The sequence below is a fragment of the Castor canadensis genome, chromosome 11 (assembly GCF_047511655.1).
Source record: "Castor canadensis chromosome 11, mCasCan1.hap1v2, whole genome shotgun sequence".
NCBI classification, from domain to species: Eukaryota; Metazoa; Chordata; class Mammalia; order Rodentia; family Castoridae; genus Castor; species Castor canadensis.
The window spans coordinates 101,971,219-101,994,460 of NC_133396.1; the positions used below are offsets into that span (position 1 = coordinate 101,971,219).

At 37.0% G+C, this 23,242-nt stretch overlaps 1 protein-coding gene across 1 annotated transcript; it reads right to left on the minus strand.

Moving 5' to 3' along the window:
- Positions 1-5,602: 5,602 nt before the first annotated feature.
- On the minus strand, positions 5,603-12,066 carry Fcer1a (Fc epsilon receptor Ia). Its single transcript, XM_020183957.2, has 5 exons — positions 11,564-12,066; positions 11,137-11,157; positions 9,784-10,038; positions 7,910-8,167; positions 5,603-6,033 (listed from the first exon to the last, which is right to left on the minus strand). The coding sequence occupies exons 1-5, from the start codon at positions 11,616-11,618 to the stop codon at positions 5,867-5,869; spliced, it is 756 nt and encodes a 251-aa protein (XP_020039546.2). The 5' UTR covers positions 11,619-12,066; the 3' UTR covers positions 5,603-5,866.
- Between the last annotated feature and the right edge of the window lie 11,176 nt (positions 12,067-23,242).

Sequence of the window (23,242 nt, forward strand, 5' to 3'; positions counted from 1 at the left end):
TACTATAATCAAATCACAAATGAGTTTGAATATTGTGCTTAAAATTTTGAAGAGCGATTGAAGGAATTTATGCAAAAGTATTCTGTGAGCACATCTTTCAGAGGAACATTAACAGCAACATTCAGGAGGAAGGTGAATGAGGAAAATGGATAAGGAGACAATCACAGTGACACAGGGAATGAGTATTGGCATCAGAAGTTTTGTGTTGGTGGAAAGTATAAAGAAGACAGGACAGAGAAGTAAGAGTTTCAGTAGGCACTGCCTTTAGGGTGGGAAGAAAAGGAATGGGAAACAATTCATTTGCCTCTCAGCTTTCTAAATGGAGATAATGGTCAAACCTGAACATGCCCCCAAATTAAGTCTGACCAGTACAGTCTCCAAAACTGGGTTCACTTGGTGTGAGGTGAAAAGTAGATGGGCTAGCCCTTTCCTAGCTCTAACTCAGTGTGGACTATGCATAAAAGAAATAAAATACAAGTCATCTAGATCTTCTCCAATAGAATGACTTTTTCTTTGCTGGCACACTAGGAAAGCCCATTGCCTACTTGAGGGACATCATCAGCCTCATTTCTTTCTGTGGCTTGAATTCAAGTAGGCAAGCTTAATACCTATACTCCTTATGTAATCATTTTTCATGATGTTAGAGAGAAGTTGTTGCAAGATCTATGGGAAGACTAGTCAGAAGAAATTTTCCCTTTTCTAGTCTCTCAAGATGACTGACTTAGGGAGGTGATTGCTAGGACTAGACTATAGTTCTGGGGGAAGAGGAGAGAATGCATTTCAGGGACCTTGTGGATGTTGAATGGTGTTGACAGGTATCCATCTTATATTATGTATCTTTTCTGTTTCACTAGGTCACTGTTCATTGGAATCTTGGGGAACTAATTCAAGATGTGCTGAGGAAGAGCTGAAGAGCTAAGCACTTTTGATGTCTCACCAGCCTCTCAGTTACCTAGATCTAGCTCTCTAATGGTAATTTTTCTCCAGTAGTTGTTTCTTTATTTATTTTAACAGTGTTATTGAAGTATAATGGATATCCAATAAACTGAATATATTTAATGTATCCATTTAAATAGCTTGACCATATGCATATACCCATGAAACCATCACCACAATCAAGGCAAGGTCTATCCATTGCCCTCAAATGTTGCCCCATGTCTCTTGGTGTTTTATTATCCTGAATTCTACACTCTTAAATTTTTAAATTTATAATACAGTATTATTAAGTTATTATGTTATATAGCAGATCTCAAGAAGTCACTCGTGGTGCATAACTAAAACTTTATAGTTGTTGAGCAACACCTTGCCATTTCCTTACCTTGGTTGCTGAGAACCACTGTATTATTTTCTCTCTCTTTGATTTTCAATCTTCTTAAGTAATTCATATAAATGTAATTATGCAGCATTTTTCCTTTTTGACTGGTTTATTTCACTTACCATAATGTCCTCCAGGTTCATATATGTTGTTGAAAATGGCAGGATTGCTTTTTTAAAAGGTGAATAATATTCTATACTCCCTCAATATACCACATTTTTATTCATTTATTTGTCTAAAGACAAATAAATAAATTTATGTATTTAGAAGTTATAAATTTATTTATTTATTACATTGTCTATAGGCAAATAATAAATAAAAGGTCCTGTGGCATGACCCTGCAGATATCATTTGTGAACTTGACATCAAATTTGGTAGGTGCTAAGGTTGGAGTGAGTCTGTGGAAATGAAGGAACCCTTTAACTTAGGTTATCATGCATCACTTTGTAAAAAGCACTGACAGGTAAAATCTGACCAGGGATAAAAGATGTACTTGCTTTAGTGCTCAGTAGTTCAGAAATGATAGAGTTAGTCAAAATACAATTTAAATTTTTCTACTTAGTTCTTTTGAATTCAGTTCAAAGATATAAAGGCCTGATGGTCAATGAAACATTTCCTTTTGAAGATGGATATTGTGGTCTATCCCCAGATTGTTCCCCTTAAGACCCGCATGTACATCCTTCTAGATACTGGAATACTTCAGTGTTCTCAGTGAGTCTCCTTCCTGAATTGTTCTTGTTAAGAAGCTGTTCCCTCCAAGTTCATGCTACCTTTTTGAGGGTATGCTGTCAAAAATGGTTTGTCTACTTCAGAGTATTTCTTCTCTTTTAGACAATTAAGAAGAGCTCTCTCAGGTTCATGGCTCTCATCTGTAAGGTGGTCTGAGGTTTTCCTGTAACTGCATCATATTTCAATCCTGCTTCTTTCGTTCTTACTTAGACATAATGCTGAGAGTGCCTCACAATAAACTTTCTGCACTCAAGTGTATGTCTCGGTCTGTTTCCTTGGGTTCCCACTCTGTACCACATTAGAATTCAATTTCTAGGACAGTTGGCATAAGTGGAGGACCCAATTTTAGGATCCCATTTCTAGAGAAATTAGCATAAGAGGATGCAATCTTCAGCCTTAATATATCATAGTAAAGATATATAAGTAGCTCTTTTAGTTTAGCTTTAAACCATATTTTCATTCTGTTTATTGAGGTGTATTTGCCATAACTAAGTTTAATTGGGTGTACTATTATCTTCTTGGAAATGGGTTAAAAAATAAATACATGATATTTTCTGTTGGAATTCTCTGTAAGTAATTTGAGATTCATTGAAGCCTGGTACTACTACATTTCAGAGAGAGTCTTACCCACTGTCAGTACTTATGTTGAATACCAACAATATCAGGAAAGGCTGACAATGACTATGTCTTTCCAGTTTTCAAGAAGAAAAGAGTGTGGACACCATGATATATATAAGTGAACTTGACCGTGATCCAGGACACATTTGTAAAGTAAAAATTTTTATGTGGGAATGTTGTAGCGATTGAAGTACTAGATGGAAACATGGACTTGGTGAGTGACTTTCCTGAGCTGGGCACATAACCTAAGGTTGCAGGACAGTATCACTTGAGGTCATCCAGACCTGGACTGTAAGGTGCCTCTGTATCCACAATACCAAGCTTCATCTCTAGGTCCAAAGAGTTGCTCATTTTCTTGATTTCCCACTGAATGGGAAGAAGGAACAAGTAAAGCTCTCCTTCAAGAACTCAATTCCCCAACGTATTTTCCAGGGAGACCTTTTGCCTGAGTCTCCATTCTGGAGGTGGCCTGTGGAATTTGTCTTACATTGGACACAAGTAGGGAGCTGCTGACTTGATTTTTAGAAAAGCCACCCTTACCTATTGGGAACTCATGAGGATTTGTGGTGACTTACTATTGGACAGCCAATGTAGTTCTATGCTCTGGCCTAGACCAATGTGGTACAGATCAGAAGTAACAGAAGAGATTGAATGGATGAGTCATGGGTGAATTTTTTAGTCATGTGCCTAACATACTTCTTTTCTGGCAGAGGGAAAATATTTTGCATATGTGTAGTTTAAAAACCTCCTTACCAATGGCATGTTTCATAAATCCACATAATATTTGAGTTCTATCTTTGTGTTCCACGTTCCTTATAAAATGGAATATGAATAACTATGGAGAAGAAAGCAGAAAGGAAGAAATGGTAAACACAAATCTGAAACAAACTTGGAATTTAGACACGTGGAAGAGCACAGTGAACAATGTGTGCAGCATGAAAAGAAACCCACACTTGCCCAGCTTGGGGAATGCTTTCTGACCCTCTGTGTCTGGATAATTGTGACCTGGAATCTGACTGACAATGTAGTGAGTGACACAGTGTCTGCACTGAAAGAGATCTTAGAGGCCACCTGTACAAATCCCTCCTGTACAAGGAAGAAATAGAATCTCAGAGCCTGACAAGTAGCCTACTCCAATCCCACAGCTAGTTAGTAGCAACATTAAATTCTGTATCTGTGCTCTGGCCATAGCCCTCTCTATATTGGCCTGGGGAGAAAGGGAGGCAACTGTGAATTGTGATGCTCAAGATCCTAGATACTTTCAGATGTATATCAAGCTGATACATCTGAACTTTCTATCCACACTAAGTACTTCTCAGTTCTTAGCTCTGAGTCATTTGGTCTCAGACCCACATATGAAATAAAGGAGTAAATTGCTCTCCAATCCAATGCTTGTGATTCTGATACACTGTAGGAAATGCTATAGAGCAAAGTGTCCTTAAAGAATGTGGTGGCAAGATTGTAGTCTCCAGGCAATGACCTGAAATATGCCTCAGAGTGGAAGCAGGTAAAGTTTCTTGGAACAGGATCAGATATGCTGTTATAGGGACCTTTCCTTGCTTGTTGTTTCGGAAGAACGCTCTTCTCCACCCACCAGGCCTATATACATGAAGCTATGTAACAGGAGGTTTACAAAGGATCTGATCATGTTTTGCCTCTCTGCAATGAGTAGGAAAGAAGGTGGGGAAGACCGTGAAGGGTGTTTCTACCAGCATTCTATATTTTTTTTAATGGGAAAGAAACAGCTAAAGTAATTACTCTCTTATTTCTGTCCCCAAAACATTCCTTGGAAAAATGGAAATTATAGGCCTAGTTGATGTTTATGAATTTTCTTCCCAGATACCCTTCCTCCTGGTATCAATTGTTGTGGAAACCTTTGATCTCACTGATTGCCGCAAACTGTGTTCGACATTACCAATGTGTGCCTTTCTCACCTAGAGGTTTCCCTAGGTTCCCAGTTTAATCATTTCCATGGGCAGGAGTAGAAGCAGATGTAGAAATAGTGGCTATCATCACTCCTATTTTAGAAATAAATACTTGACCCATAGTTTTGTAAGAATATTTTTCTGAAATCATGAATCTAGAAAGTAGAAGAGTCAGGATTTAAATCCATGTTTTGCCTGTATAGTTTAGTCTCTTTTTAATGTGTAGTTGTTTTGTGAGGTTTTGGGGTCAGTACTGAGATTTAAGCTCAGTGTCTCATTTAACTTAGGGCCTCATACATGCTGATCAGGTGCTCTACCTCTTGAGTCATACCCCTAGCCCTTTTTCCTTTACATATTTTTGAGATAAGTCTCATTGCTCAGGCCTACTTCAGACCATGATCCTCCTACCCACTTCTGCCTCACAAATATCTGGAATTGCAGACCTTCACCATCATACCTAACCCTAATAGATGAATTTTTAAGTGGCAGAAACCTAATTCTACTCTGTCCATGCAACAGACATGGTCTTCAATGAATCATGTGATGACAAAAAATGAAAGGGAAAATAAAATCAGAACTATCTATATCCATTGCCTATTAACATATTCAGTCTAGGCTATATTTAGAGCTGAGGATCTGATTGCTATTATTTGCTAGAATTTTTCCTGCATTCTTAGGTAAGGTGCTCTGAAGGAATAGAAGATAAAAGTTTGGGAGCTATTGGAGAGGTGAATCAATCACACATGAATCCTGGACTGAAGTTCATCTCCAGCATCCTATGGTTGAAAACCACCCCAATTTCTGTCAAGAACTGGAATCTTGTGGTAAGTGGAAGATAGAGCATAAAACCATAACCTCACCTGCATCCTACCATGTTTTTTCATTCCTAGCTCATGCTTACAACAATGGTCAATAGATGGCATTTTAAATCTAGATCCTCATGGTTCTTTCTTCTCAAAAAAAGCAAGCAAAGGAACAAGCCCTGAATCTCTAAACATACTATGTTGCATGATTTCATTTTTATTATGTTCAAATTGTGCCTCTCTTTTACAAATACTGGTAAGTGAATTTACTCATTCTTTCATGTATTCAACCAATGTTTATTGAACTCTTTCTATTACATACTTTTCAACCAGTTTCAGTTGATTTAATGAAGTACTTCTGCAAATCCTTGAGCATAGACTTTTCCATGTATATTATAAGCTATTTTTGACAATTAGGAAGCAATTGAGGGTGCTGTCAAATATTGCTGGCACAAACTGTTTCTTGAGCAATGACATCAACTCCTGCAGGGATCTGGCTTAGGGGGTGGTTTTGTCTCCTGAATCTTCAAGATTGATTTGAACTGCTCCTGGGTTGAGACCAATAACCCTGTGTTCACAGCAAACAGAATCACCACCACCAAGGGGATAACAAGTTGTAGCCAGTAATACTTGCTTTGGAAAGCTAGAGTGAAACATAGATGGGACAAGAAACATATTTCATATTAGAAATTGAAGAAGGTGTTTCAGAGCTTCATCTTCCTTAAAAGAGGGGCCAAGCAGGGTCCCCCATTTTTAGTGTGATATTGCTGGAGCAAAAAGAAATCTCTCTCAGGAGATTGGGTTCCTCAGTCTGTACTTCCTGGAGTTATAAGAAGGGCTAAGTATTTCCCAGTAGCCCCTCTCTAACTGCTCCTCTAGACAGTGTGCCCAAGGGAAATTCATTTTAAAAAATGACCCCTTTCTTGGAGTTGATATTACCAGCATCCACATATGATTTGATAATAAAAGGGGAAAAAGCAGAGCCAGGGGGTTACCAGAGCTTCCCCTCTTCCCTCGCTCCCTCTCTTTTCCCTCCCTCTTTACTTTTTCTTTCTTTCTTTCTTTCTTTTCTTTCTTTCTTCCTTCCTTCCCTCCTTCCTTTCTCTCTCTTTCTCTCTCCTTCCTTTCTTCCTTTCTTCCTTCCTCTCTCTCCCCCTTCCCTCCCCCTTCCCTCACTCTTTCCTCTCTTCTCTCCCTCCCTCTCTCTTCCCTCCCTCTTTTCTTTCTTTCTTTCAAAACAGATTTTAATTCAAGCTTTGCACTTGCAAAGCAGGTGCTCTACTGCTTGAGTATTGCCTTCACTCCATTTTGCTCTGGTTATTTTGGAGACTGTGTCTCATGAACCATTTGCCTGGACTGCCCTCAAACCATGATCTCTCCAATCTCAGACTCCAACGTACCTAGGATTATAGAAATGAACCATTCATGTCTAGCTGGAGCTTTATTACTTAATGAATAATGAAATAAAGATTTTGGACTAGTTATGTTGTTTTCTAATTCTACTATTTTGTGACAAAGTACTAATTTTTGTGATCATTCTAGAATTATAGAGCCCCAGAATATTACTGCCAGAAATCACATGACAATCATTGTTGAGTGATTCTCAACAATGGCTACACATTACCATCACCTGAAAGAGCTTTTAAAAATACTGATGCAGGTCTCTCCTCAAGCCATTTAAATCAGACTCTAAAGAGATGAACCATGGACATCAATATCTTTTTAAGTTCCTTAGGTGGTTCTAGTAGAGTCTAGACCAGCCCCTCTACTTTACACATGAAGATATTGGAAGATCAGAGACAATTAAATAGCACTTTGGTCTCAAATTAGCAGAGAAATGCCATTAGAACTTAATTCTGACTTTTGGCTTCATACTTTTTTTAGAGTTAATTATGAGCAGGCCAAAATAAATCTAATTACCTCTTTGCAAGATAAATCTTTCAAAGATTCCCTTTCTTACAGAAGTTTGGCTAGAGCATTTTTTTATAAGCCATAAAGATAGCCCACCTTCTTGCCCTCTTTTCATCATGACATCCCCTCATTTCCAATACTCAGGCATACAAGTTACTGAATGGTTGGTTTCCTTCCCCAACCCCCCTAAGGTAGAATGGACTCTTCAAATTCTTCACATCCTTTGTTCCTTCAACTTTGAAACTGTCTTTCAATTTGATGATTATGTGTAAGTGCTCTCCAAAGGAGCAATAGATAAGTTTGAGATCTAAACAGTAATCACAATCTATTATGTCTGGGCAGTGCTTAATAGCTTATCAAGCCATTTAATAAAATTACCTAATTAGTCTTCATAAGATTCCATAGTGTGAACAGGATTACTATTACCATTTAACAAATAAGAAATCTGCAATTGAGATATATAATATTACATAGGTCTCCTCATTGCACATTGGTAGCCTTTCCAAGCTATCACAGCTGCCCTCATTCTACTAGCTGCAAACACTGGCTCATGTGTCCTCTCCTCCTTCCCCTGCTATGGAGTATTCCTTTTTCCTTTACCAACTCACCGTTCACTACAGTAATTGTGAGGTTCTCAGAGGTATAGTGCAGCCGCCGAACTCTTCCCTCACAGTAATACGTGCCAGTGTCATTACGTGTGGCATTTGTAATGGTGATGTTTTGGTTCTCATACATGTACTTCAAAGCTGTGTTATCCTTGTAGTAGATCACCTTGTAGATTTTCAAGTTGTTCCAACCATGGCACTTGATGAAGAGGGGCTCACCCTCCATCACCACCTTAGCAGAAGCCTGAAGGAGCAACCAGTCTGAAGAACATTCATTAGGTAATTTATTTAACAGTGGATGGAGGGAAGGAAGAAGCAAAGCAGAAAAGATGAATGGATAGACAGATAGATAGATGATAGATAAAAGCTGGTCATGCATAAAATGTCAGTTATCGTAGATTGTTATTAATCCACTTCTTGGATTAATAATATGAGGTCAATAAAACAAATATAGAAGAATCCTTAGAGACTGTCATCTATACTGGTAAATCTTTTCTCCTCTTGAAAAGTCAGTGTGGAGCCTTAAAGTCTCTCACAACTTTGACCCACATATGAAAGGTCTCAAATTCAAAATTACCTTCAGATCTATTATTGTTAGTTCTAGTCACAACAATGAAAGTTTTTGCTTAGGAGAATCTATTTTGTTCTCTCTTAACTCATAAAAGCTTCCCAGTTCTGCTGTTAACTGTAGCTGGACTTAAACCTTTCTTAAAGCATGGATAGTAATTTTAACTAATTATTTAATTTCTTATTTAATGTTTTCTTCCCCATTTAACTCTGTGTTTCAGGAAGTCAGGGGCTATGTCTGATTGTACGTCATACCTCACTGTTTAACACAATGCTGGGGAGGAAGTAGGTAATCAACAAATATTTGTTAACAATGAGTCAGTAAAAGACAAGAATCAGGATTAGCAGCCAGTGCCATGATAAGAATTGTAAAGCATTCATAAAAGGACAATTTTAAATGAGAATATGGATAACTTGTGCTAGCATATTTTACTTAGGAAGACTTCTCTAGAATGTACTGCAAGAAATAAAGAAGCTATTCTACATTGTTTTAGTTTGTATTTAGAATTGGCATATGGATGCTAAAACATCTTTCACTTGAGAGAAAAATGTAAAGTATAATAGTGACTTATCCACCCAAAAGAAATCATTAATTTGTTCATTCAACATTTACTGATTAACCCCCAAATCCCTAAGTATGTTCTGTTAATCATTGACAGTAGGAAAGTGATAAGGATAAAACAAACATAAAAATTGTGTTGACTAATAGTAGAGGACATAAGTAGTATGCACAGATATCTTTCATAATGAATCTAAATTTCCAGATAATGGCATATGAATTATTCAGAGCAAATCTTTAAGTCAAAGCCTTTGATCATATTCCAGATACCAGCTCTTTGCAGTGTCCATATATTCACCACGCCACTTGCCCACATAACACACATCTGTGTCTAGATAGAAAAGATAGAGGAAAGTAGACTATAGGAATAATACTGAGAGGTGACTTGAACATTGAAAGTGGTGTAAGGAGTGAGTATAGACGAGAGATGAAGCCAGGCATGATGGTACACACCTGTAATTAAGCACTAGGAAGGCTGAGGCAGGAGGATCTCAAGTTTGAGTCCAGCCTGGGCTATGTAGCAAGCTCCAGATCAGCCTTGGCTATACAGTGAGATGCTGTCTCAACTAACACACAAACAGTCAGACAGACAGGCAGACAAAACCAAAGAAGAGAGTTGGAGAGGTGTTGAATGAGAAGCCCCGAGTCCCACCCTGGTGTTCTCAGTCTTGGAATAACTTACTTTCTCCCTATGTTCAAATAGATCATTTCTCACATGGGAGATGTATATTTCCATATTCCTAGAACTTACCACTGAACACTTCCAGGTACACAGGTTCACTCTTGTACAACTTTTTCTTCTGACATTTGTATTTTCCACTGTCTTCAATGCTGGCATTCACAATGTGCCAATATGAAGTTGTCACATCTGAGATGATGCCATTGTGGATCCACTTAGTGGGGCTGTCTTCGAGGGAATTGTTCCCATGACATATAAGAGTCACATTCTCTCCTTTAAATATTCTACTCCATGGTGGGTTCAAGGACACTATAGATTTCCGAATGGCTTCAAGAAGATAAAATTATGGAAAAAAGTGTAGAAGTAAAAAAAAGGGAGCATTGAAAACTTTCCAGGCTCAAAAGTCCACACATATCAATAGTCTATCAATGGTTAATCTATTCTTGTATTGCTAGTGATAAAATCCTGACCCTGATTCCTAGGGAAAGCCTCAAAGAACAGAGAAAACAGTTTTGTGGCCTTAAGGAGTTCCCAAACTAGGGAGAAATGGACACAAATTCAGGAGATTTAAAAATGAACAAATTAATTTACTGGATGACTTGGAATAACTCACTGTAATTCTTTTAATTTCAATTTTAGTATCTGTAAATGAGAATAAAAATTTCATTGCAGGTACAGACAAAATCTGTCATACTCTATCATCATTCAGTACAATGGCTAGCACATAGTAGGAGTTCACTAAATACTAATTTAGTAAATGAATGCAAGAATAATGTATAGGAACATAATAGAGTAGATAAAATGTAAAGTTTTTCTAAGTTCTAAATTTTTACAGCTATTTTACTGTGAGTATATATAGAGTGCAAAATATATGTCTATCCTGGAAGGTAGTGAGAAGCACCAAGAGAGCCATTCTTGAATGGCTTCCAGGAACAAAGAGATGTGGTACAAATTTGAGCAGTCTAAGTTAGTGGCCAGATGGTGATGACAAAAGGGTGATATGGTCAAAGGAGAACTGTACTTGGACCAAAGGTGTTATCTTAGAATCCAGTCCTTTGTTAGCTATACAACCACCAGCAAATCACTTAATCTGAGTTTCAGCTTTCCCAATAAGTAAAATAGCAATAATAATAGTATGAAATTGAATTAGTATGTGAAAGGCCTGGAAGAGAATCTAAGACACATACATGTGTGACAAACATGGTTATTGGCTTAAACAGAGAAGGAGACGATTTGAGAGAGTGAAATGGTATGTGAGAAATTTTGAATAGGGGAAAAGAAGGAAGATACAAGACAGAGATGAGAAGTGGACTGGCCAGGGAAACACAGATATACATTAGAAAACAGGAGTGATGGCATGAAGGCAAACAGAGAGGGAGAGCAATGTTCTTGGCAATGCTGAGGAAACAAGCAAAGGGTACTCACCTGCTCTCATGCCATCTGGAGCTGCAAAATTCCAGAGAGGATAAATTAGCATGTAGCCCCAGTCTCTGGGACTCTAGAGGATTGGGAGCTGCATATGGGGATGAGATCCATATCCATGAAGTTTAAAGGGCCAAACATCTTCTCAAGAATCTGACACAGGGAAGAAACTTTTCTCATTCCTTTATCCTCTTTATTGGTAGGAATCCTGTACTCTGGGAGATACCAGAGGATTGCAAGGAACCAAGCTCTTAGTTTGACTTCCCCCTTAGATGTTGCTCAGCCCAGTTTCCTCTGCTTTCCAGCTTGTCTACTCCAGAACCCTGAGAAGTGACCCATGGTTTGCATATGTACTAGAAAAAGTCAACACAAAATTGTCAAACTTCCCACACAGGTCCCTTTCTGGAGGGTTAATTAAACCTCTACTTACATAAAAGCAGCAAAGCTACCCACAGCAGGGCAAACCTTTTCATGGCAGCAGCCATCTTCTCTGTGCCTCCAGGTGCTAACTAGGCTGAAGAGGTCTATGGTTTCGAAAATAGGCTTGAAACCAAAAAGGAGAAGGAAATGTTTTCTGTATCATATCTGGTTAACTCATCAGCTGTTCCTGGGCTTGCTGCTCTCTCCAGAGATAATATTAAGGGTTGTGCCAAATTAGGCAACCCTAATTTTTACCCCTGTATTCTACTCCTAATTGCACCTCCATATGCACATCTGGACTGATTGGTGAGAGAGGGTATGTCCTCTGCACAGTCATAGGACTTCCTCAAAATGTCAATCAATGTTTGACTGTTTAACTTGCAACTTTGAAAAGTGGAGTATAAGGAAGAACAGAACAAAACTACAATTACTCCTTAATACATGCCAGGCATAACGCTAAACACAGCTGATATTTCTCAGAAAAATCTCTGAATTAGGTATTATTACTATCTATTTTATATTCGTAGGATACAAAGTTAAGTAACTTGTTTTAGGGTACTACCTAGTAAATTGCTTCAAACACATAAAATCTAACCCCAATTCAAACTCTTAACCTTCTTTTTTTTTTTTTTTTTTTGGTGGAGTTGGGTTTGAACTCAGGAGCTTTCACTTGCTAGGCAGGTACTCTACCACTTGGGCACGCCTCCAGTCCTAACCTTCCTAATATACTATTTGTGCATGTCCCAGAGTGTGACTAACAATTGGTGAAATGTCTTTGGGGTTCATCTGAACTACCAATCCTCTGGTTACTTAATTTCACACTGATCTATTTAGTCTACAAATACAAACTTTTCATCTGAATCACTGATGACCCACAAGCTGATTGGCCAAATTAGAGATATTTTCTGACTCTTCCTCCACTAGGTCCTGTTCTGGCTCATAACACAGGAAGGCAGATGCTAGCCATTACTTATAGGGATTCAGGCATCTTAATTTTATTTTTCTTCCCAGCTTTGGTCAATTATTAATTTTATAATCATTATGCATGTACACCATTTCTCCTTTAAATATATGTCAGTTTTTTTCTTCTCCACAACCTATTTAACTACTTCATCAGTTTTTCAGCTCCAGTTCAGTGTTGATCCCCTTCTAGGATTTGATACTGACGATGCTGCTGAAGATGATAACAACATAAATACCTATAGTGGACTGCCATTTTATATGCAACATTAATTTGATACTTACCAAAATTCTGAAATAGGCAGGAACAGCATGCTTAAACATATGACTTGGCTGAAGTAAGTGAGGCACCATTGTACCACACCATGTTCTTCAGAGACTAGAGTTAAATCTACTGAAATAAACACAAAGTCACTCCACATAAAGATTGATCAAAAATCTCCATTTTCCATGGAATTAGGGAACATGGAGCTAAAAATATTCATAAATAGATAAAAAAGTTCAATGACTAGTTCTAGGACATTCAGTATTTTAGTGACAGATGTCAAAGAAAGCAACAAATCTTTTGAAAAGTAAAAGTTTAAAAAAAAACAAACCACAGCCAATTTTATTCAAGTGTTCCAAAATTTATACTAAGTATGTTAATTGCTTCTAAAATATATGTTGCCATTTATATAATGGCTTGATTATTTTGTTTGTCTTTTATACTTTTTTCATCTTTATGGTTCTTCAGTAGAAGCCAGAATCTTGGGTTGCCCAGTTAGGAGCCTCTGACCTACTATTCTGATTAAGTTTCTTTTCAATATTCATGGCCAACATTGAAAAGTGAAAGTTGATCAGCAGTATTCTATGCTGAGGATGAGGTGATTTTTTTTTTGTTTATTTCGTCTATGTTTATTCAGAACACAATTATATGGTAAGAATATAATTTTTTCACAGAGTATATAAGGTATGATTGAATGGAATTGTTTCTTAAAGAAAGGGCTATGTCATCAAATATGGCTGAAATAGTTGTCCTCTTTTGTCTTAAAAGATTTGCAAAACATGCTATCTAAAACAATATGAAAAAAATCTTCAAAAAAGGAACATGCTTAATTTTATCTAAATTTTTCTTCGAAATATGGAAATGTCACTCTGTGTGGTTCTGTTGAACCATTCCATAAAATGGTGGAGTATTTTGAAGTAGTATTTCTGACCAAGTATTCTGATAAATTGCTAAATGTATGAAATCTATATCTTGCTTAAACATGTGCATGAAGGATGGAGGAACTGACCATGGGAATAACAACAATGGAGGAAAATGACACAAAGAATACCATGTGCTAAACTGTGCTCTGTACAGGTCAGTCATCAGGCTTTCCCCATAGCTCAGTCTATCCAGTGCCTTGGCCCTTCTTTACTTCTCCAAAATAGGGAAGAAGGACCAATCTGCTGACTGCTTCTTCTCTAAGTTCTGTAAAACCAAGATAAATAATATTGGATATAAAATGCTGAAAGAGCAAAAATAACTATATGATCATGGTATGTACCTAATAAATATTGATCTCCCTCTTCGGATCAATGATAAGGAAAAGTATGCCACATGTCTTATCTATTTTGCTCTTCCTACCAGCTCTATGTGATTAAGAATGAGGAAGATAAATCATAAAAAGGTCATGTAGCTTGTTGAAGATTTGTAGTTGGTAAGTAAAGAGTTAGGTGTTGAACTCAGGAAATCTGACTGAAGGGCTCACACTCATTACCATATAGACATACACACAGACAGACAGACAGATGGGTAGATCAGATATCTGTAATTCATTAAGCCTACACATTGAGAAGCATGTGGATTCATGTACCCACTAGAAAACTCTTTGATTACCAAGTCCATAATCCAACAAATAATAATCATTGATCTAGTTAATCTTAATAATTCTGCAAATTCCTTTCCTCAGTTCAGGGGATATCTTCTTAATCCATAACCACAGGATGTTGTTGGCTCTGCTCGGTTAATTATGTGCATTTCACAAACATTTCTAAAAAGAAAACAGAAAAACACTTGCCTTTTTTTCCTCTAGATTTTTAGGGCCAGGAAAGCATCAGCTCAGTCTTCTTCCTTCTGCCTCTTTGAGTAGAGGCTGCTCAGGAAAGAGCACGCATACCAGATGCCAACTCTTTGTTAGATTTTTCGCATTAAAGTCAGTGGCTTTAACACTTTTCACTTCTTGCCTTGACCTGAGTGGTTGACTACTTTGGGTTCAAAAAAAACAAACTGAAAGAAATAAATAGAAACTTCCAGGACTCCCAAGTAAATGCCACTCAGAAAGAGGTGAAGACAGGGATTAAACAAGTTGAAGCCATGGGTACAGATAGTGATTCTTCACCCAGGAAAAGAAAAATGAGACTTTAAACAATAATACCAAAGATGATCTTTTGCCTTCCATTTTTGGAGACTAATGTCTCTTTAACATAGATGGAAAAATCAGGTTGAATTTTGCACAGAAATTGAATTTGAATGGATACTAGCTGCAAAATGTATTTCTAGCACCTGATTTAAAAAAACAAAACAAAACAAAATAATACCACTCAAATCTAAAGGTGACCATATTATTTCTATATTATAAATTGGTATAGCTGGAGATAATATATTATAGGTTGTTATAGGCAGGTCCTACCAGATTTACTTACTGACTATTGTCAGCGAAGCCAAGAGGATAAAGGATTAGATACATGTTCATTTTCTGAGTGGACATGAAAATTCAATAGGTTGGGAAAAGCTTTGCTGCAATTCCTGGGTACTCCTCTAAACTATAAAGTACAGAAAATTGTTCTATAGGCTCCTTAAATTCCCTAAATTTTCTCAGGGCTGGACACTAACTGAGCATAATCTATTTTATGTCATAGTTTGTTTTATTGTGTGTAGTGTTGGAATCTCTGAAATCAAACTGTGTGATTTCAGGGTGAGGCATCTTATAGTTAAGGGAGCAGTCTAAGGTACTCTCAAGTGAATTGACTGTGACCTTTGCCTTATAAACATTGTGTCTTCCAGTCCGGGACCCAAAGGGCTTCAGACTTGCCTTCACGTTTTCCAACAAATGAGACATTAAGTGAGCCGATCTGTCCTTCAAAATGGAAAGAGCTGTATTATAAGCCTGCTGAAGAAGATTCTCAAGGGACATGGTGGTAAAAGAAAGTTTTAAAATTTTCAGAATATTATATTAAATTCTAAAAATTAAAAGAAAAAGTGAATTATTAGCCATGCATACTTCACAGAAATTAAGTGCATAATTAATTAAGAGTCTAGGCTATGAACAGGCTCTTGAGTTTTATTCTCAGCTCACATCCCTCATTGAGTATGGGGCTCTCTCAGGGTACTAAATCTCTTTGTGTCAGTTGCTTCACCTGTAAAAAGAGAGGCAGTAATAGTACCTATTTGTCCTAAAGTGTGAGTGTTGCATGAGTTTATATAGTGAAGTGCTCAGAACTGAACATGGCAGACAGAATGGCATGCTGTCTGCATTAGCTGTTACTGGTGTGATGATCATTTCATAAGGAGACTTTGTGAGGCTTTGGAGTAGCAGAGAAGACTCTGGCCCCATTCTCCTGCCAATGAGACTGATTCCTCCTCACATACACAAGCCTGCAGGAGTAAGGACAGGGAGCCAGAACATCCTTACTAGGTATGGTTCTAGACAGATAAATTCCAGTTTTGCAGTCAGCCCTCCAGCCAGATGTAGTGTACACTGGGGTTTATTTTATGCTTCCTTATGAAATGACACAGTTAAAAAATGGAAATGGCCTTTTCTTAAAGGAATCCCTTTAGGCAGTTAGAAGAGAAAGACAAGAGATCTTAGCCCAGTCCAGAACATTTGCATTTTAATAAGTAACTTGTGAAACCCTCATCTTTTAGGACCCTGGCTAAACTGTACTGTGACCAAAGTGTTTCCAGGGGATGAAGGTGGGTGTAAGTTGGGGGAAACAGGAAAAGGTAGGGAGTCTTTCTGAATACTTCTGATCATCATGCTCCCTGAGAGGTAGAGGCCATTAGGAAGTGTGTGTGTGTGTGTGTGTGTGTGTGTGTGTGTGTGTGTGTGTGTGTATGAGAGAGAGAGAGAGAGAGAGAGAGAGAGAGGGAAAGAGTGTTGGGGCATTGCTTGTCTCAGTGATGAACGTGAAGAACACAGGAGACATTTGAAGCAACAGTAGGCAACCAAATACACTGCAATATCCACAACAGCTTTTCAAACTAAAGAACTGTCCTGCTCATGTACATCTTTTGAATGTCCAGTTAGGTATTTTATAATTATTTGAGCCTTGAACCCGACTTTGACAAATAAGTGCAAAGCATTTTTAGAACATTTTATGTATTGAGGAAAGATTATTCTTTACTTTTCCTGCAATGGCATCTTTGAATTCTTTACCTTTTAGAAAACCAGATCACTAACAGCTATTCTGTTCATGATATTTGTGTCATTCTTACATCAAGCTATATTTGTAGCACTTACCATGGTCATATTTTCTTATCATAAAGTTTTATCATTTTATTCTTTATATTAAAACTGTGAATTATACTGATTTTTTAAACATATATGTAAGTAACAGAGATGGATCCTGGTTCAGGTGCCCAAAATTTATATAATTTAGGGGTCACTCTTAAAAAAATTAAATACAAAACTATGATATAATATTAGATATTAGAATAACTATTTAGAAGAAGAAAATAAATCAACAAATTGTGGAGGATAGAAGCTGATAAATAACATAAACATGAAATCCAGAAAAAAATAACAATTTGACTGTAATATACTTCATGACAATATTTTTCTTTATATTTTATTCTGCTTTATATACTATAGTCACTCTCAGAGAGTAATATTATAATATGTCTTGATAGGGAAACTAGAAATATTCATTTTACTAGAATCATTGACTGCTGTTTCTTTTCAATTATTAGCTGGGGTGCATAGAAAATGCAATTTTGTATGCGATATTCTCCTTGTTTGTTGCTTCACAACACAGGAATTCCATAGGGCTTGATTCCAATCACAAAAGGCAAAAACATACACTGTGATGCATTTATCATTTTGTATTCTGTATTTTGGACTGTATTCCCGATTGGAGAAAATTTACAGTTATTTTCACTTTTTAAATTGTTATACTAGGTGGGCATATGTTGTAGCATTTACAAAGGTTCTTACAATGTATCAGATACAGCATACTTGAATTCACCCTCTCCACTACTCTCTTTCATTTCCCCACTTTCCCTCTCCCCTCGCCCCCCGCATTCCTAGAACAGTTTCAACAGATATCGTTTTTGCATTTACATACATGTTAGATATGGAAACAAGCAAAATATTCTGCTGACAATGTCACACAACTGAATAGCAGAAAAAAAAAGATTGGTAAGATTAGCTTCTCACTACAGATATTTCAACCTTGGTTTTCTTTCACTGCCCATCACTTTCCAGTATCCAGCACTGGAGGATGAGTTCACAGTACAGCATGACCTTCTTGCTATTCACTTTCGTGTTGTGAAGCCAAGAGAGGCAGCTCTTTGACTAAGTGGTTTTCCTGGAACAATGCCTACCGGCTTGCGGTAGGTTACTGTACCTGGAAGTGACAGGGAACCACATCCATCTACTACACTAAACTAAAACTAAACTGATCCTCAACCAAACTAAAATCCTTCTTAACTGGAGCCAAAAACTGTTGGCAGCTACTCTCATACCACCAATAGGAAAAGGAAGTATGACAGAGGGAAGTGTGATGGGGATAAGACAGCAGTCTTATCCAAATGCAGCTAAAATAGTGCTAAGGTTTGGATTAATATGCCCCAAAGATTCTTAAGTTAAAGGCTGAAGCCTGTGGTGCTGTTGGGAGGTGGTAGATCTTTTAAGAAGTGGACCAAAGTGGGAGACCTCAGGTCATTAAGGATATGACCTTGAAAGGGATATTGGGACCCTGACCATTCCTCTTCCTCTCTGTTTGCTTCCTGGCCACCATGACGTTAGCAGTTTCTTGTGCCATGCAATCCTGCTGTGGTGTACTGCCTTGCCACATGCCCCAAAGCAGCAGAGCCAACTGACCATGGACTAAAACCTCCAAAACTGTGAACCAAAATAAATCTTCTTCTTTTTAAATTGGTTATCTCAGGTGTTTTATAATAGTAACAAAACCTAACTAACACAAATGTCTTATTTTTGTAGGACATTTTACAAAAATAGAGGACTTATTCAGAGCCTTGGAGGGGCAGGTACAAGCTGAGGGAACATGAAGCCTAACTTTCATACTCCATCTCTTCTTGGTCATACTCCATCTCTTCTTGGTCAGTTCAGGGTAGCAAAGAGAGTGTTATAAAATGTATGATATCGAATAGAATCTGAAAACCACTAGTCTATGTTTTGAAGAAGTGGGAAAGACCAGAGAAAAGAGAAACAGAGCCCTGAACACAATCATTTTCCAATGGTATTCATCACAGCTGTTCCTCTGCCTCCTCCCAAGCAGGTAACACTTGCAGATTACTAAAGGTTCGTGAAGACAAATGAATATTGAGAGTCCGACCAAAACCTAAAACTCAAGGTCTGACATGTGATTTGAACCATTGTATTGAGTATTAGAAATAAGTGGGCTGTCAGAGAATTGACATTTGGTGTCCATACTATAGGCCAGTGTCTCTGTTAATCAGGGATCTGTGAATGTTTAAAAAGAAAATATACATTTATAGTCATGATGAAATCAATCAATTAATATCAATATTATCAATTGTTCAGATGGTTATTTCATAACTAAATACTATCACTTTGTTTTAGTGACTACATATGCATTTCTGTTTACAATTTACAACTGTGACTGTCAAATTATCTTGTTGCACCTGTGAATGTGGCTGCAGGTTGTTCAAATAGAGAAAAGTGGAAAGAAGACTAAATCAACATAAAGTTCATCATATAATAGGCTGCCAAACACAAAACAGCCTTCTTTATTATAGCTAATATCACAGTCACAGTGCACAAAAGTACACAGAGAAAGCCCTCTCTTCATATGACCTAAGGGGCAACAGTTGATTAAAAAGATTGTATAATAGTAAATATAAAATAAACAATTTTTGTATTCTCAATTCCTAAATTGGGTTTATTCCAATTTAGTATATATTTCAACAATGTCATAATAACAATCTTTTCTTTAATAGAAAAAAGGAAATATATAGAATTATCAAGGGATATTTCCTTAAAGTTAGCATTTGAATATAGCTTATTGGTAGAGTTTTGGTTAACTATATAATCTAATTTCTCAAAAAGAAGTTGAAGTTCAGTAATACCACTTTGTCTATATATTTTCTGAACAAGAAAATCCTGAACCTATTATTATGGCCAAAGGTAGAAATGCCTTAAATATAGTTACAGATTGATACTTTATCTTTGTAACCATTAAACCCAACACAAAACTTTAGTTTCAGTACAAGAATATTATTAACCAGATATGTTCATTTCTTTACCCCACAAGTATTTATGTGCCAAAAATTCTGTTACTTGCTGGTGACACATATGGAGTAAGCTTTCTGTTAGAGAAGATAGATGATAAATAAACAAAATAGTAACAGCTTGTAACTAAAGTAAACACTATTACCATACAGAAGTAAAAGGGTAATCTACTTGAGACAGGGTGGGGTTCAAGTGAAAATGACATTTAAGAATGATATTAGATGGACCTAACCAAAAGCTGAGATGAGAATATTTCAAGTAGAGGGAATTTCAAAGTCCCCATAGTAAGAAAGACCATGGACTTCTAGGACTTAAAAGAACAGTAGGACTGAAGCATAGTGAGCAAGGGAGCAAGCACAAAATGAAACTGGAAATGTGTATAGGGGTTAGATCATGACGGCCAAGAGAGCATGATAAAGTGTCAGGATTTTATCTGAAGGGTTATGAAGAGCTATAAAACTGTTTTAAGCAGGGGAACACACACATGCATGAACACACATAAATATATAAATGTATATCCTATTGCTAGATTTGGAGTTGGAAGGGTTTTCTTACATCTAAATATTTTATGTATATACATATGCACACATGTCCATAAATATATAGGTGCATCTATAGCCTTGTGGATTATAGACATTGGGAGATGGTTTAAATATGATTGCATTAACAATAAAATACTATGATAAATTGGCTTAGATAGGTGGTTATGGAAGTAGAGATAAAGAAAAGTTCTTGGGTTTGAGGTATATTGACAGACTGGACAGTGAAGAAAGACTAAAATATCATTCCTAATTTTCTAGCTTTAATAGCTGGGTGGTGATTATACCACTTATCAGCTGGTAGAGACAGAGGAATTGCTATTTTTAGGGTGAGTACCAGATTTTTGGAGGAAAATCAAGTGTTTCAGGTTGAAGATGTTTTGGTTCATGATACCTTTATTATATGTAAGTATTTATACTAAATAAACAGTTCTAAAAGTTGGAAGACCAGAATAAATGACTGAACTAGAGACATAAATTTGAGAATCATTAACATATGTCTAAAGTCACTGTATAAGATGAGGCCAGATAAAGAAAGAGAAAAAGTAGAGAAAGAACAGATCAAGTTTCAGGACAGAACCATAAGGTAAAGAGGACGATGCAGAAAAGAGACTAGAGAAAACAGCTTATTAAGGTAAGAGAACTCAGAAAACTGTGTCAGTAGAGCTGGGAAGAGAGTATACAAATTGTTCATTATTGAATCTTACTGAGAGGTGAAGAGTAAAATTATTCTTTAGATCTAGCAATATGGAAGTCTTTGGGACTTTAAGAATGGCAGTTTCAGTGGAGTGGTATGAGTGGAAATCAGACTGAAGTAGGCTGTGAAGTGGATAGGAAATGAAGGAGAGACAACCCATGTAGACAATTTTCTCTGAGAGGTTTTGCTATGGACTGGTGGTGTAGAAAGATACAGGGTTGAGGGAAGTTTTTATTTTATAGGAGATGTTGAATGTCATTTGTTAGCTGACAGGAACAGTTTCAGAAAACAGAAAAAAGAAGGAAGAAAAAGCTAGATAATTGAAAGAGTCAAGTCCTTTCATAAGTAAAAAGAGAAATGATTTCACTTATTTAATTCAATTAATATTTGAACACAATACAGGTATTTCTAACATAATATGCTACATGAATTTATTCTTTTTAATCATAGCATTCTTCAAAAACACACTAGTACTAAGTCTTTGAGAATAAAAAACAAGATTTCAGCAGATTATACAAAACCTATTAGCAGAGGATCAACATCATCACTAGCATTTCCACTAAATAAGCTAATCAATTAAAAAGATAAGACCTGATCTTTTCCAAAGGTTTGTGGAAATAGGCAACAAGGGGAAACTACACAAAAGCCAGATGAAAAATATGATGAACATCCTCAAGTCATATTTGTGGCAAAATCAGGCCAAGAGAAAACTCTGGGGTAAATGGTCATTGTACAGTGAACTCTATCCTCTCTGTATTCCACTGTACAGTAAGATTCATGTTCAGCTGCTGTTCCTTGGTAGTACAAAACATTAGGATGCTAGTAAAAAAATCACATTTGAACTAACTTCCATGTTACACTGACATTATTCCTTGGTTTGCCAATAATATAAGGACTAACTTGCATTTCAGAAATGTACATTTGGTCAGAAGGGCCAAAACACATTAATCAGTTGTTACCTGTGTAGCAGTACATTGAGTACTGTGTAGGATACAAAGATTCACAAAACGGGGGCTCCTCCTAAACATACTGACTTTGTCAAAAACTTGATTTCCAAAGGCAGAAAGAATAATGGAGAAACTGGGATGTGTTCCAATGGAAACAATAAAGACAGAACACCAAAAGTAGCTGTTAGCTTTCTGTATTTTGGACATTGTGCTTTATTCCATTTAATACTCATAGGAAACCTGTGAAGTAGGTACAACTAGAATGATTGAACTATTCCTTCCATCTTCATAAATTGAGGGCTTATGTCTTTTTTTTTTTGCCTTAAGATTTCTAAGGTGTTATATTGGGCATATCATGTAATGCTGCTATAGCCTGCAGTGAGAGGCAGGAAAGAAGTGATACCCTGAGAGAAGGATGCTGGGATTTAGCTTATATTTTCACCATTTAATGGGGGCACTTACTTACTTAAGTCTCCCATGGGTTAAGTATGCATAATAGAAAGTGGCAATGGTTTAAGCCATCTTGCATATCTCCCTCAAAATAGCCACTCTTCTGTGATGGCGACTCTTACAAAAAGAGGCTATGGAGCAGGTTGCCTTCAATGAACACTGAGGAAAGCAGAAATTGATTGAACATAAGATGTATAGGTCATTCTCACAGCTGTGCAGGTGAACAAGATGAAAGTTCCTATGAACAACCTACAAAGGTACAGCAACTATATTTGAATAATTGACAAATGAGAAAACACAATCAATAATGCTAGACAAATGGAAAAACTACTAAATAGGGAACACCATCACAACCTTCTCTTCCTTTCCAGGTGGGGTTCATATACAGGAATAGCAGCTATAACAAAGCAAGGAGCTGATAGCTAATCACTATAGATAACCACTTTTTTCTTCTTTCTTCTCTCTTCACAACAAAGTAGGGGCTGATGTTGGACAAGAAAGTGTGGGTAGTATGGTCACCAACCTTCTCCTCCCAATACATGTCAAGCCACTGGAGCTATAAACTTATGTTCAGTGGCAGGTGGAAGGGTAGAGAATGATGGAAAGTGGAGAGAAATTTGATTAGACTATAAAATGAAA